Genomic DNA, 15165 nt, shown 5'->3' on the forward strand with positions numbered 1-15165 from the left:
GCTGCCCTCCCGTTTGCTCAGAGACATTCTCTACTTACTGCTGGTGTTTGCAAGGGGGCCTGATGTCCCCCTCCCATGCCTACTGTGAGGATTGTGGCCCTCTCCCCGAGTCGCCAGAGAATGTTGGCTGCCTTTTCAGAGGGGTGGGAGATGGTACAATCTATGTATACTTTCATAGTGCAGCTGGATGTTGTACAGTGGGGATTGATGGGCACCACTCCCACACATTTTTATCTAGGAGGGGAATAGATATATCTGTATTAGTCTGAGGCCTTGTCTACACAACAAAGATAAGTCGACCTATGTTAGGTCGACTTACAGCCACTGCCTTAATTACTGCAGTGGTTGATGTCCATACTCCCTTCCTTGGGTCAGTGGTGTGCTCTAGCTATCCAGCTTTCTTGGGCTGACGCAGTGTTTCCCTAACTACATGGACATAAGCCCTGTGCCTCTCCTTGAGGTGGTTTTATTATGTTGGCTTAGCAGGGGAGTTACATCAGTGGTAGAAGCATTTCAGTGTGTACACCTCCCCTGTTTTGTCAACAAATATCAGCTTTTGTCAACAAAATTCTGTAGAGTAGACCAACCCTTACTCTAGTCTAAATCAGGAGCCTCTCCCCTCAATTCAATGGAGTTACACCAGAGTAAATAAAGGAAGAAACAGGCCATATATTTCGAAAAATGGGGTATGGATTGTACAGTGTATTATAGAACATGTCAGTCTTGTGACTAAGCAAACAATAAACCTAGGATCAGCACAGCCTTTGTTTAAAATGAAAGGGTAAAATAACTGAATAAACACACAGTTAAGTCTTGCAGATAAAACTGTGATTCATTAACTAAACTCTGGCAATACAGGTCCAGGTTCAATAAAGATAACTGTTTACAGCACAAATGTCAAACAGTGTCACTGTCAGGACTCTTCAGCATGGAAGTTGGACAAAATTTTAAATAAATCACTCAGAGAAAAGGATTGCTGTATTTTTAAACAACAGCAGCAACATAACTGAATCAACTGCCCAGCCAAGCACAAGAAGCAAAAGGTTAGTATTGAATCTAATCTGCAATTATAGGGAAGGGAAAAGTTTCAAAGTACTTGAGATTTACTGGTTTTAAAAAAATCCAAACGCACAGAGCTGCAACACCATGACAGGGAAATGAAAAGGAGATTGAGATATTTCAGATGATAAAAGTTTTGTTTAAGCTTTGCTCTAATTTCTTTTCACTTTGAAAGATTTAAAGAACTTTTGCTCTAATTTTCTAGCGTTTGGAGTTGTTTTATACACATCTAAAACATTGCATGTGGTGTAAGTTGTATTTCAGAAAACACTATGGAACAGGGGCAACTTTTTCAGTGATTCAGGCCAAATAAACAAAATAAAGCACCAAACTCCAAAGAAATCCTGAATTGATTTCAGTCCTCACAACTTCGTTCTGGAATTGTTCCCTCTCCCCTTCCCTGATGTTGATATACATTTGCCTTTCATCTGTAGGGGTGTGTGATTTAGCATGTGGTACTGGTCTTTTGTCATCTTAGGCTATGCCTTCACTAGGCTACAAGGTGTTTTTAATGTGTCACCAAGACATTTGTTAAAACCCTAGTGTAGAAAGCAGAGTTTGTGTTTTAACACACTACCTAGTGAAGGTCAACTGTAGGCTCCCCTCTAGAGCTGACTGATACCAATTGATGTGTTTGTTAGAATACAAATAGCTCTATATACAAAAAGATATAACGTGTGTGTAATTGTGTGACAAACACAACCCTCTATTGATTAGTCTTTCACCACCTGTGACCCTGACCAAATGTAACACTACTGCATCTCAGTTCCATGTATGAAGTGCTTCAGAACGTTTCTCAGAGTTGTCTGCTTAGCATGAAGCATTTCTTAACAGTGTCTTTCATGGAATTTGTTTTAACGGGTTTGGGCTGTATGAATCAGATTTGCTGATGCCCTGTGGCACTTTGGACCAAAGTGTGCAGGCACAGAAGGGCTATAAGGTGGGCCTAAGACCTCAGTAGTACCAGGTGACCTCTATGCCAGATGTAGAACTGGCCAGTGCAGCAGATCCTGGCACAACATGGGCGGAGGTAGGCCAAGGGTGGGGAATTGAAGGGAAAGGGCAGGGAGAAGGCATGGCTGAGGGTATCTTGAGTCCTGCTGAATCCCCTCTGCTATAAGCTGCATGGGAGGCTATGGCAATGGGCTGCTCTAGCTCGTGCTATGGTGGAAACATTCATCCTCTTCAAGCCACCACCTCCCTTCAGTCAGTCCTAGCAGTGGTGCTATGTGTGCATAGACACGTGTAACATAATAATGAGAAGCAAGCTAAGTGCAAAACCAATAGGGTATCTGTAAGGTACGGCGCTGCATGGTTTATATACCAGTACAGTGTAATTTATTGCCGAATATCACCAGACAGAGTGTTCTGCCTCTTTAAGGGCCAGAGACATGCAAAAGGGGTTTTCTGTACCCAACTATAGAGTGCAGTTCACAACTCCATAGTTCATTCACCCTGAATCTCCTCTTAGTGCGAGCCTTTTTTCTGATTCCTGTAACTATTCACTTCCCTGTCCCCTAACTCTACTCAACAGCTTCATTGTTTACAGTGACTCATCAGTGGGCCACACCTGGTCCTGTAGTGCATAGATTCCCTACACACGGGGTAGGCAACTGAGCATAGGAAAAGGTTAACAATCCATGGGGCAGGGGCTATACACCTGTAACTAAAGTAATTTTAATTAGCTCGTTATCCACACATGTTTCGCACGGGTCTTTGTAGCTCTGTTGCTGAGCTAGTGTAGCCTATAGGGGCTAATTTGCCTTTATTACATTTGCTGCTTTGCATCATATTCAGCAGTAATTCAAGAAACCCACAGGCCTGTATCCTGTCAGACATTAGCTTCAGCAAGTCAGCATAAGGCTTGAGGCCTGTAAACTTTGAACAGATAAACTTTAAACAGATAAATGGCTCAACAGAAAACTCCAAGTATTGGAGAGCCGAAAACAGAGTGTTTAAGAGGAATTTCTGATCACAGGAACATGATCCAACCAGAAGGGTGTCATGGAAACACATTGACATACATAACAAGTACATGAGCTACATCCTCAGATACCTAACCACAAGAGGGCCATGATAACAAATTGACGTATATGATAGTAAGTTCATAGTGGCATCAGCGTAACATATCATAAAAGTTGCATCCCAGCCTAAGAGCAGTAGGAGAACAAGATGTAGCCCTGGAGAGGTGCCAGGATGATAGACATGGGTGATGCGGGGGAAGGTGATGGTGATGAGGAAGATAGTGGCTGACATTTCAGGTTGTTCTACAAGGGATGGTGTGAGAACATGGATGTGTAGATGGCCATTCTGGAGTACCTCTATCTATCTACTGAGTTGGGGTGTTTGTGACTGTCCTCAATGTATTAATAAACTATTTGTAAATATAGAAGAGTTCCTATAGTGTGAGTGTTGTGGCTGTGCACATTGTGGTTCCCAACTATATAGTAATTTGAATAATACTGGGCCTGATCTTGGGACAAGAACCTGTCAACCCTCAAAGTGATAACTGGGGATTCTTAAGTAATCAATATAATCAATATATAATCTATAGATCAGGCTCACAGACTTGAAAATTCTTATAAATATATATGTTTTATTAACCAAAATAAAATGCTAAAATAATAAGCTAAAATAATGGTTATATGACAGCATTTACAATATAACATGGGATGTTAAAGCTTATGAAGTGTTAATAAAACAAGGTGGGTGAGGTAATATCTTTTATTAGAGCAACTTCTGTGAGAGAAGACAAGCTCTTGATCTTACACAAAGCTCTTCTTCAGGTCTCAGCGCTGTGTAAGTTCGAAAGCTTGTCTCTCTCACCAAAAGACACTGGTCCAATAAAAGATATTACCTCACCCACCTTGTCTCTCTAATATCCTTAGACAAACATGGATACAACAACACTGTGTAAATCAAGAGCTAATAAGTCAGCTCAATTAATCAAAGTCTTATAATAAAGTTTTATTACACAAGTGAAAATAGCCCAGCCTTGAACTATTCTGGACAGGTGATTTTGGTACCAGCACTGAACAGCGGATTCTTCAATACAGATCCTCACTAATCTACTAATCAAATTATGGGATTGCCTCTTGCCAAAAATTACTTCAAGGTTAGAATTTAGACATGTAGACAGTTAATTACTAAAACACGTGCATTTAATTTAAAATTGCCTCTCAAGGTGATCAATCATAGCCTTCATTCACACGTTAAACCACAAATATAATATGCAGGTAATGATGTACACTATCCTAATTTCACAGGAAATTCACTGCTACTGTAGGCTCTTCGGCCTGATTTTTAGTGGTATTTTGGTGTTGCTCCATCAGCATTACAAGGCGAGATGACTTAGATGGCTAACTCACATTTTTGAAAGTGACGTAAGCACACAAGAGCCTTTCAGTGGGAGTTAGGTGCCTAGGCATTTCTGAAAATCCCACTAGGCTGTTATCTGAATCTTTAGGTGCTTAAATACCTTTAAAATCTGGCCCTTAGTGCCATTTAATTCAAACAAAAGAATTGAAAGTTCCATTTACCTTAGGGAGCTGTATGTTTCTTCTGATCACAAACTGTGCATCACCTCTAGGCTGATTGTTTTAGACATTAAAGGTTTCGCTCAGTTACCTTTGCTATAAGCAAGCACAGTTTCTTGTTAGAAATAGTGCTAGACTGAGTTAGTGCAATTAATTCTTCCAGCCTCAGCTCTCTCAATTACTTGTTGATGTAGCACTATTTCTAGACATCTAAAATAGAACTCGTCAGTGAAACACACATGTATGTTATGTATATAAGCCATCTGCAGGGTTTTAACTTAGGTATGCTTTTGTGAGATGCATTTAGCTTGAAAATAGTTAAGTCTTCCTTTGGGTACATACATTCATTAAATGTTGTTGCTACTTATCAGTTACAACTGGTGTGAAAGTGAGTTCTCCAGCTCAGCTTGACAATTGCAATGACTAGTTTCTTGAGACAAATAGAAAGTTCAGGTAGTTTGCATTCAAGATCACTACTGTTTTCTGAATTTTGCAGAAGTCTCCCATAGGACTTCAAAGAAACAGCATTAAAAAGATTCTTGTTTCTGACAAGACTTCAGTTGGGATCAGATAACTGGTATATCAATGAACTCCTTCTCTTAGTCCCTCTTGTCTAGATGTTTCAGTTTGGGAACAAAGTCCTGAAAGAATTAAGCTACATTTCTCCACTTTCTGATGGGCAATGTGGCCAGGTTCTTCTTAGGAAAGCTGATGCAGGCCAATCAGAACATGTTGCATGCTTCTGATGACTTTAATCACATGAATTTCTCCATTTGAAAATGTGATGTGTATCAAACAACATGCAATTCACACTTCTTACTAAGTTTTGAAGAGGCCTATTGGAGTACAAGTCCTGTGCCTACTCACCATCCAAAGAGAGAACAAATTTGGTGGTTTTGTACTCTTGGAACTGTTCAGAGCTTGTGGTTTGCATTACTGGATTTGAAGTCTATAGTACAAAAACTCTCGGGCCATACCAATTTGTGTAAGTCATCCAGTCATATCAGGTGTGCAGTCTTTTTTGTCCCCAGATTTGTATTTGGCAGACATCTATTAAGGCCATCCTATATTAAGGCCTGATCAGCAGCCTGCCTCCACAAGATGGTTTCCATGAGTATATTTAGTATAGTCAACTTTGCACATCTCCTCTTATGTACTAGGTGGCATGCTTTTTGTCAGAGCTCTTATGCCTTTGCAACATGTCCATTTAAAAGTTCACTCTGAATTTTATATACACCCTCTCCACAATGTAATCCAGAATGCAGTGATTTATATGGATCATTCTTCAGTAATATAAAGTCATTTGATTAATTTGGTTGGTCCAACACCAGTAGAACCATTAACTTAATCAAATAATAAGACAAAACAGTTGTATAAACCTCTTTATCAGCTCTGTTCTCTTTACTTGCTTCAAATCACTTGTATATGCTGACCTCTCTCTGTATAACAGCTAACCAGCAAATAACCAAACTTTGTGGTCACTTCGTTCTTATAACATTTTTGTTCACTTTAAAGATTTTCACTTCATATGAGCTTTTTACCATGAATGCAGAATATATCACTTCTGTAATATTTAACGAGTATCTTGTAAAATATCTATGAAATATTGGTCAAGTATGTTCTTACTGATGATATTCCATATATAAAATAAACACCTTTCTTCAAATTATCTGTAACAACTGGGGTTAAAGTTGCTTTAGCAGTGGAATTTGTTTAAGTTGAAAGGACCGATTAGAGAATGTTTTAGATAGTTTTAACTCTCACCATAAAAATGTCTTAAGTTTAATCAAAACTGTTTGTATATCTTTACTTGCTCATAAAAGATTATTCACTTCCAAAGCACTGTGTCACATATCAAAACTCTAAAACTATTGGACTAATATATACTATGAGTTACTAAGTACCGTACATCACGGAATGGAAAAGAACTTCATCACAATCTTAGTTAGGGAGATACTTCTTTCATTTTTCTATTATCTGTGTTATTGTAGCACCTAGGAACCCTAGTCATGGACCAAGACCCCATTAAACTAGATGCTGGGCAAACACAAATAAAAAAGATGGTTCCCTGCCCCAAAGAGCATGCAGGCTAAGTGACCAAATGAAAGCTGTCTGTGAAATACAGAAAAACCCTGCTGTGTGACAAGTATTAGACGTTGATGCCTAGAATTAACAATATGCATAACATTATGAATAGAGTCCATCGTTCATGATGCCATCACTGCATTGCATTCAGACTTTTTCTGCACTTGCACTTAAATATTAATAGTTCAATATTTTTGCTCCTTTCCATGTTTGTATCCAAGATGGCTAATGAAGCAAGACCTTGCCCATGTGACATTGGAGACAAATTTGAGTATGGGGGCCTTGGGTATGAAGTGCAAGTTGAGCACATCAAGGCATATGTTTGCAAACCATCCACCAGCACGGAAAGAGCTGTGATTGTGATTCAAGACATATTTGGATGGCAACTCCCAAACACCAGATACATGGTCGATATGCTTGCAGCTAATGGATACATGTAAGCAATCTTATTGTTTTCTGCCCAAAAAATTATTGCCAGAGTCATTAGGCCAAAAATATTATAGACATATTTTTTTTAAAACCCCACACCTATGAAGAATTCGAAAGATTTTGCTAGCATGTGTTTTTTCTAAACAAATATTTCATAATTTTAAAACAGTGCAAGTAGCTGATCACCAGTGAGCAATCTTACAATAATTAGTCAGTGTGTAGATGCAGAAAGAAGGGAACCAAAAAGAACAATCTGATTTTCAAGCTTCAGAAAGATTATTTAAAATATCTGTAGTGTCCTTTAAAGTAAACAGCCTTGTACTTTGTTAGCCCTAATTAGCATTACTTATAATGGCAAACGTTCTAGTGAAGTCAAATGGAATTTTGCCTTTACTGATTCAAGCCCTCTAAGAGTATTGTATTCAGAAATATAATAAAAAGGTATTAGTCATTCCTACAATATTAGGTTAACATTACTTCTGGCTCAAATTTATATTTTTGTAAATTATAGAATATCTGCAAAACTGATAATCAGTTCTTAGGGATTTTTCAGAACAGTTAATAGCTTATCAGATTCCTTAATTAACAAAGTCTAATAGGTCAAAATAAGCTGCCATCCTCTAGAAGTTCTGTCAAATCATTTTATTAGATTTGGAAAAGTAGTGGGAACTGATTTGTGTAATAATTGTGTGTGATCATCATGAAATAAATAGAATGAATGCACATTAAAGTACACAAACTGTCCCATAATTATTCCATACTAGTATCTCATAGATCTAAAATTGTTTTAATTTTTCATATAGAGCCATCTGCCCAGACTTCTTTGTGGGACAAAAAGCTTGGGAACCTTCTGATGACTGGTCCACTTTCAATGACTGGCTGAAAACTCGAGATACCAGCAAGGTAGATAGGTAAGATGTATAGTTAGCAGACAGCATATATACACAGCTCTCATTGATAGGAATTTTGCCTGAGTAAGGACTCCAGGATCAAGTCCTAAAACATAATGGACAAGATGCAGCTTGGAGTAAGAAAGCACAAATCCCATGGAAGTCTGTCCATCAAACTAGTAGTGATGTAAATGGTGGCATCATCGGCAAAGTAGTGATATTCAGCAGGTGTGCAAAATAGATATAATTTGTACATGTAGGGAGTAGAGATGGAGCCATTGAAGGAGAGGATGGAGGAGAAAACCCTACCAGAAGGCTATAAGATAAATGAGGTTCCTCCTACTTTAACTTTACTTTAACACACTACTCCCATGCTTACTGAAATACATAAATATTTAATGGAGTTAGTTCATTCTAGAGAAGACAAACAGCATAATGCACAAATAACATACTGAATGTGTAATGAGGTGCAGTGTTTTACTTTACATATATTAGTGGATAGAATTTAAATTGATTCTATGAACACAAATACAATTGGACAACAGACGAGATTTGTTATCTTATCAATTAACATTATTAGAATTTAAGTGAAGCCCATTCAAGAGAACACCATTAATGATAACATTATTAAAATGATAGCTTAAACTGTTTCAATGGAAGTCAAATATTGCGTGAAGTCAGTAAAACAAATTTTGAAAATGCTGGATGAAACTCAGCAGTGAAGTAATAGATGTAAATGGTAATGTGTAGTTAGGTGTAAATGGTAAAAAACAGGTTTAAGTGGCTAGTAGAGTGGCAAACTAGTGTAACTTACACTGACCTGGGATTTTGTGGGTGTGCAATACAAATGTAAGTTACAGCAATTTGGTAGTCTTTAGAGACTAAATTTACATTTTACAATCTACAGGAGGGCAAAATGGTACTCTAGGAATAGTTGCCAACCCATGTTTCAAAACTGCAGTTTAAATTCTGGAGTCATTTTGTTCCAAGAACATACTAAAAACCTAAACAAATTTAGCAATGACAATTTTCTAAACCAATTGTATTTTCTTTCCAGTTTTCCAGGAAATGCTACTAGAATCACAGAAGATTATAGTTGGAAGGTACCTCAGGAGGTCATCTAGTTCAACCCCCTGCTCAAAGCAGGACCAACCCCAACTAAATCATCCCAGCTAGGGCTTTGTCAAGCCACACCTTAAACTAGATTCCTTAGTTCAACTTTCTTTATATGTCTTAGGGAAGCTGATGTTGTCTTGAAGTATTTAAAGGAGCTATGTGGTGCAAAGAGGATCGGTGTCATTGGATTTTGCTGGGGTGGAAGCGCTGTACATCACTTGATGCTGAAAAATCCTGAATTAAAAACTGGGGTGGCAATCTATGGTATGTTTAAAATGCATGTAAACTTGAGCAGACTCACATACATAAGTACAGGATGTAGTGTAACTATTACTGCATATAATCCATAACAATTTAGATTTATGTGCTGTGGATTATGGGGAAGGTTGAGGGTAACTTCCTGCATGGTTTAAAGCTCATTTTGCTGCTTTGATTTACTGATCAGCCAAGTTAATTAATTATTTCCATATGATTATATTTTGTTGGTCATCATTTGCAATTGTGTGACTAATTATTTGTCAGAATATGTAGAGCTTTTTGTATGGATTTTTAATTGCTATTTAAATGTAAATAAATAGTAAAATAAAAATGCAATACAGATTGCCTAGTGATTTGCATCAATATTCCTGAATATATTTAATTTGAAATCATAGATGTATATATAATTATGAATTTTTATATGCATCTTTGTAACCCTAGATCTATGAAGCTTTCATAACAGAAGAAAATGTGATATAAACTTTGTGTAGTGTGCTACACTATGCTATTTGTTATACCATTTCTAACTGATAATAAGGGAACTTCACATTCAGCACAATTGTGTCTCAGATGGGTCAAAACTAGATCTGGAGACTTTTTTGGGGGGGAGGGGCAGGGAGAGGAGGACAAAATGCCAAGCACTCACCCAAGGCTCAATGTGATACATACAATTTTCACAAAAGATTGACCCACGCTGTGAAGTATGGATTTTGAACTAGACCTGAATCAGATGTCCCCACAGATCATGGATCTTTGGGTTCAGTGTTGCAATGTGCGTCTTCACTGGCAAAAGTCAGCTGAGTAATTCACCATCAGTACAGCTCCACCGGGGGTATCAATGATGGAAGCTATAGGATAACCCAGGGTTAGACAACACAGTGATAAAAATGCTTGTCTACAACACAGACTTGTCCATTATTGTTACTAGTGGAACTGCACAGATGGGGAAATAGGTGTCTGGTTATTACCAGTGCAAGCCCATGCTGACCAGTTAGAGAGCAGGACCAAGTCACTGGCGCTGGAGCCTCATTTCCCCAGAGTTGGAAGAGAGGAAGTTCAGATCCGGTGTCTCCATTTGGGCCTCTGTAACTTTCATGTTTTGGTTTAGTGTTAACCATTTTATATTGCTTACTTTAAACATTGTATATGTATTGACTTTTTCTAGGAGTAATTAAGTTCTTTGAAGATAGATACAGTTTGCTCCACCCCACATTCTTCATTTTTGGTGAAAATGATGATTACATCCCTCTTGAGCAAGTAAGTTCACCTTCAAACAGATTTTTAGCCTCATTGCTTTTTAAACACTTATTTCATAAGATGACATTTTGTTCAGAGAAATTAGAAAATCAATTTGTATATTTCTTGTCTCTTAAAAAGGGTATAAAAGGTCTTGTTATTGTTCTCACAAACAAATTATTTTAAGGCATATTGTCAATGTTTTTCCTTTCTAAACATAGATGTTCTAAAACAAGGGTCTCATGATAGGAGAGGGACAAGTAGCCACAGTGGGAGTCAAAAGGAAGGCATGCAGCAGGCTCAGAAGAGGAAACACTCCGTAATCAAAATGACAGTGCAAACAATCAACATCAGGTCAACACCCTGAACTGGTGTAACTGGATCAACAATTACAGAGGGACAGCTCATTCCTAGGCCTTCTCTCTTCTTCCTGCTAGCTTATTCCTATGCCTTCCATCCCATGAAGGCCAAGAGATGCTTCTCTTCACAGACTTTCAAATGATTTATGAACTCCAATCAGAGGGCAAAAAGTCCTGCAAACAGCTGGGGCCATATCCTCCTCTGGTGTAAATCAACATAGCACTGACTTCAGTGATGCTGTAGTGATTTACACCACTTGAGGATCTGGTCTCCAGGTTCTCTGTTTACCTCAGGGAAATCCACCCTCCATCAGGGCAGCCAGCTCTCTGTACCATTCTTTGTTTTTATGCCCCTCCTACTCATTCCCTTCAGCTGGAGCCCCCTTCTTTCAGGTTTGATATTTCTGGGAATTTTGCAGTTTTCCTTGGAAAGGAAAACTAACAAGTTTAGTTTAATTGACCAAGCTGAGAGAAGTGTAAAAAGAAAACAGAGGGGCTGATTCTGAACCCCTTACACACATTGGTGAGAAGATGACTCAGTTGACTCGAATGGGACTATCCATGAATATCTGCTCAGCAGTGGAAAGGGTTTTACAATCTGGTTCAGAATAAATAAGAGTAAATTAATTTTTTGGAAATTTTATCACTGCTTGTCATCTAAAGGTGTTGTTAGTAACTAGACATCGATCCGGATTGCATGTGAGCTAAAGTTCAAGGTCTAAGCTTGGCTAAGACTCTGGGTCAACACCACCAAAATACAGCAAGCTTTTCTTGCAACATTTCAGATCTGAACCAGAACAGTTATTTATAGGCACAGCGCTCAATTTTTTCCAGATCAAAATATAGATTTTGGTTTCTTTTTAAAGGGTATAGAATCATAATCAGAGTGGGCTGAGTAGCCGCAGCAGGAGCCAAAAAGAAGACCTGCTGCAGGACCACATCCACTTTTAATTATTTTTTTCCATCAAAAATCATAGGAGCAGGTTTGAATCACAGGCTTTGAATCTGTGCACCTCCCATCCACCCAAACACAAATTCAAAGCGATTCCAGTTTTGTCCCATTTCTCGGTCCAGTCTCCATTACTTATACTCGGTGTAGTGCTTGCTACCAACTGGACTATTCATGGTAGCAAGCGCCACATGAGGAAGCAAGTGTTTTTATTTTTGAAGAGATCTTTAAAGATGCTATTTCACTTACCTACATATTTTTGTAATTTTGTACAGTCATATTTCAATGATGGTTTCTCTTCTTACTAAAAGAAAAGAGTCCATAAAAAACAATTGGGGTAACAGAAATCTAGTCTGGTCCAAGTGTTGTATCTTCGCCTCAGACTGGCACAGAAGTGAGGATACATCACATCTTTCAGGAAACTATATGATGGGCAAGCTGAGAACTGGTATAAAATATAATAGGTTAAATCAATGTCACTAATGGAGGGATGTTCTGTTACAGGTCACCTTACTGGAGCAGAAGCTAAAACAACACTGTAAAGTTGATTACAGAGTTAAAATTTACCCTGGACAAACTCATGGTTTTGTACATCGCAAGAGAGAAGATATGAATCCTCAAGATAAACCTTACATCGAGGAAGCAAGAAAGGACATGATCAACTGGCTAAATAAATATATTTAAGAAAAGTATGTCGCCAAATCTTCTGTAAAAGTTAATACTACAAAAACTCTTCTTTTACCTCAAGTAATTACAATCTTACAATCAAGTAATTTGTTATGCAGATTTTAGAACACATTGTAGTTTTATTTTAGGAAAAAATAAAAATCATTAGAAATTTTAAAAAAGATAAATAGTTGTTTAGTTACTTTTTGGCAGTAACACTTCCTAACAATTTTTATTTGTATTTTTGAACTTCCTTTAATAAGTTGATGACAAAATATTTTTCAAATGTAGAACACCTTAAATATAGAAAAGTTTTGCAATCTGATCATAAGATCTGTCGGAAGATATACCCATGTCTAAGGGGTACATATAACCATGTGTGATTGTGATAATGGCGATTGTGTGTATGCACTGAGAAAATATTCTCCTACAACCATATTACAGTTCCTTGGGCTGTGGTGTTATCAGCTCTAAGGTAGGCAGAATTATACCTGGACATTATTTAGATGGGAGACTTCCCAGGAAAGCCCAAGTGGCATCAGTGACTCCATAGTTGGTGCCAGTCCTGCTGAAGGAAACATTTACTAATTCTTCAATGCCAGCATGGTGTTAGGGCTACTGTGCTAATAAGGCTATTGTCTTTCTGATAACATGCTTAATCAAGTCACTTGTCCCATGCATTTACCCCATGAACTTGTTGTAAGATCTAGGAAAGAGTGAGAAAGGGTGTTGATTTAACCATGTGTTCTCTCAGCTGGCTAACAGGTCTGAAAACTACTGCTGCCTTATCCACACTAGAATTTTACCATGTGTTAATTACCATGTGAAAGAAAAACACCCTTTTCCAAATGAAGACAAGGCCTAAGTGTCTTGTCCAAATTCTACGGGGAATTTGTGTAGGCAAAATAGAATGATCCAATTTCAGTACAAGAAGTTATATTTTACTTACTCTCCTTTAAAAATAAATAAATAAATAAACAAAGTAACTCTTGTATTGTATTACTAGCTATGTTAAATGGCTGTCACATTCCTCCTTAGTGGTAGGGATGGAGCAATTGCTATATGCCCCTGGTACTAGAGGCACAGGACCATGGGATAGAGTCCCCACTCACTGGCATACTAAGGAATTTTGCCTTAGTGGAGGCTTGGTTTGAGGACGTGGATTGAGAACAGGGGTCCAGATGCCCAGAGTCCCATCTGACCCTCATGGATTCCAGGACGTGGAGATTCAGGCAGAAATTTTAGGAATATTAATTCCATCCAGAGAATGAGTGACAGACCAGGCATCTATCAAGGATATGGTCTCCTCCAAGACAAAAGAGATACTACGTGTGACAGTTCATAACAGGCATCAATTTGTCACATGAGGGGCAGGGTTTATATTCAGATAAATGTTCACACCATCCAGGGGGTCAATGGAAATTTAAAAAAAAAATCCTGCCAAGAGGGCAGAAAAGGTGCTAGTTCACTACTTGTGGTAATTAAAGATTACCATGTTTTAAAGAACAGACTGCTAAGATGACTGGGGCAGACCCTGCAGAGTTCTAATGTGCAGTCAGTCTCAGGGATAACAAGGAGCAGAGTGGTGGCAGGGGCTACATTCCATTAGATGCTGTTGGGTGAGAGGCAGGGTAGATGTGCAGCTTCAATGGACGCTGCCGACCAACAACTTCCAACTTGTATACACGGAGATGTGTACATACCAAAGCTGGGGAGCCACACCGACAGTATTCGGGGAACAACTAAACGTTTTGACTGATGAAATGAAAAACCAGGACACTTCATGGCTCCTGAAAGAACTTTCTGAAACACTAGTACATCTTAGGAAAAATGGGGGCTGTCCCATTAAAACAAGGAGATAGTGAAGATGCTGGTGCCAGCCCAAACCCTGAGTATGGAAGTGAAACTTCAACCTACACTCCAGCTGAGGGGCTCCTGGTGCCCAGGAAACAGCAACTATACTCAGAGAGGGAAGGGGAATAACTTGACAAGGCGCTCTGAGGGGGACCATGCCAGCCTGAACTCAGTGAATTGCTAGTGACTGCTGTTCCTATGGTACCTCTGATAGCATCTGTCTGATGTACTAATGCCACAATACCCAGCTCACCCGTCAGGTGAGGGATTTAGCCTTTAATGACCATTCTAGCCTGTCTTTGCCAAGGATTTAAATTCTTATTTGAATGAGGAATTTGCTGAGCCATGGAGAGAGATTGAGACTGAGGAAATTATGAGATAATCACAATAATCCATTAGTCAGGGGGATTTCACCATCCCAAACTGCCACTGAAAACCATCCAGAAATGTCCAAAGAAGCACCAAATTCATCTTCCAGTCAAATCACCCCAAATGCACTTGGCTTTTAATCCCATGGAGCAAGAGTAGAGTGAAGCAAAGAGACTCCTGAAGAGGATTTGTTTATAGCATAAATGTCCAAGATGGAAGAGACTTTGATCCACAGTTTTATTCCATTGGTTCTTCCAGTAGAGGAAAATATCTACTAGCAGCTGAAGTTGACTGTGCCCTGGATTTATCATTAACAACAGGGCATCTACTTGGCCAGTGACTAGCTGTGGCTGTGGGTT

General features: G+C 38.6%; 1 protein-coding gene across 1 annotated transcript; it reads left to right on the top strand.

Annotated features, from left to right (window-relative positions):
- The first annotated feature begins 893 nt into the window (after positions 1-893).
- LOC137140820 (carboxymethylenebutenolidase homolog) lies at positions 894-13528 on the top strand. The gene is made up of 6 exons (XM_067529467.1): positions 894-1043; positions 6902-7116; positions 7913-8020; positions 9237-9379; positions 10539-10630; positions 12422-13528. The coding sequence occupies exons 2-6, from the start codon at positions 6902-6904 to the stop codon at positions 12599-12601; spliced, it is 738 nt and encodes a 245-aa protein (XP_067385568.1). The 5' UTR covers positions 894-1043; the 3' UTR covers positions 12602-13528.
- Positions 13529-15165: the final 1637 nt, after the last annotated feature.

The sequence above is a fragment of the Emydura macquarii genome, unplaced genomic scaffold (assembly GCF_026122565.2).
Source record: "Emydura macquarii macquarii isolate MOO-44397 ecotype Brisbane River unplaced genomic scaffold, CSIRO-AGI_Emac_v2 contig_320, whole genome shotgun sequence".
NCBI lineage: Eukaryota > Metazoa > Chordata > Testudines > Chelidae > Emydura > Emydura macquarii.

What these genes read in the sequence shown, in the direction of transcription:
- LOC137140820 (XM_067529467.1), top strand. Translation starts at nt 6,902, where the DNA reads ATGGCTAATGAAGCAAGACCTTGCCCATGTGACATTGGAGACAAATTT. An exon ending in CTTGCAGCTAATGGATACAT is followed by an intron (nt 7,117 to 7,912) that starts GTAAGCAATCTT and finishes TTTTTCATATAG; the next exon opens with AGCCATCTGCCCAGACTTCT. An exon ending in GATACCAGCAAGGTAGATAG is followed by an intron (nt 8,021 to 9,236) that starts GTAAGATGTATA and finishes TATATGTCTTAG; the next exon opens with GGAAGCTGATGTTGTCTTGA.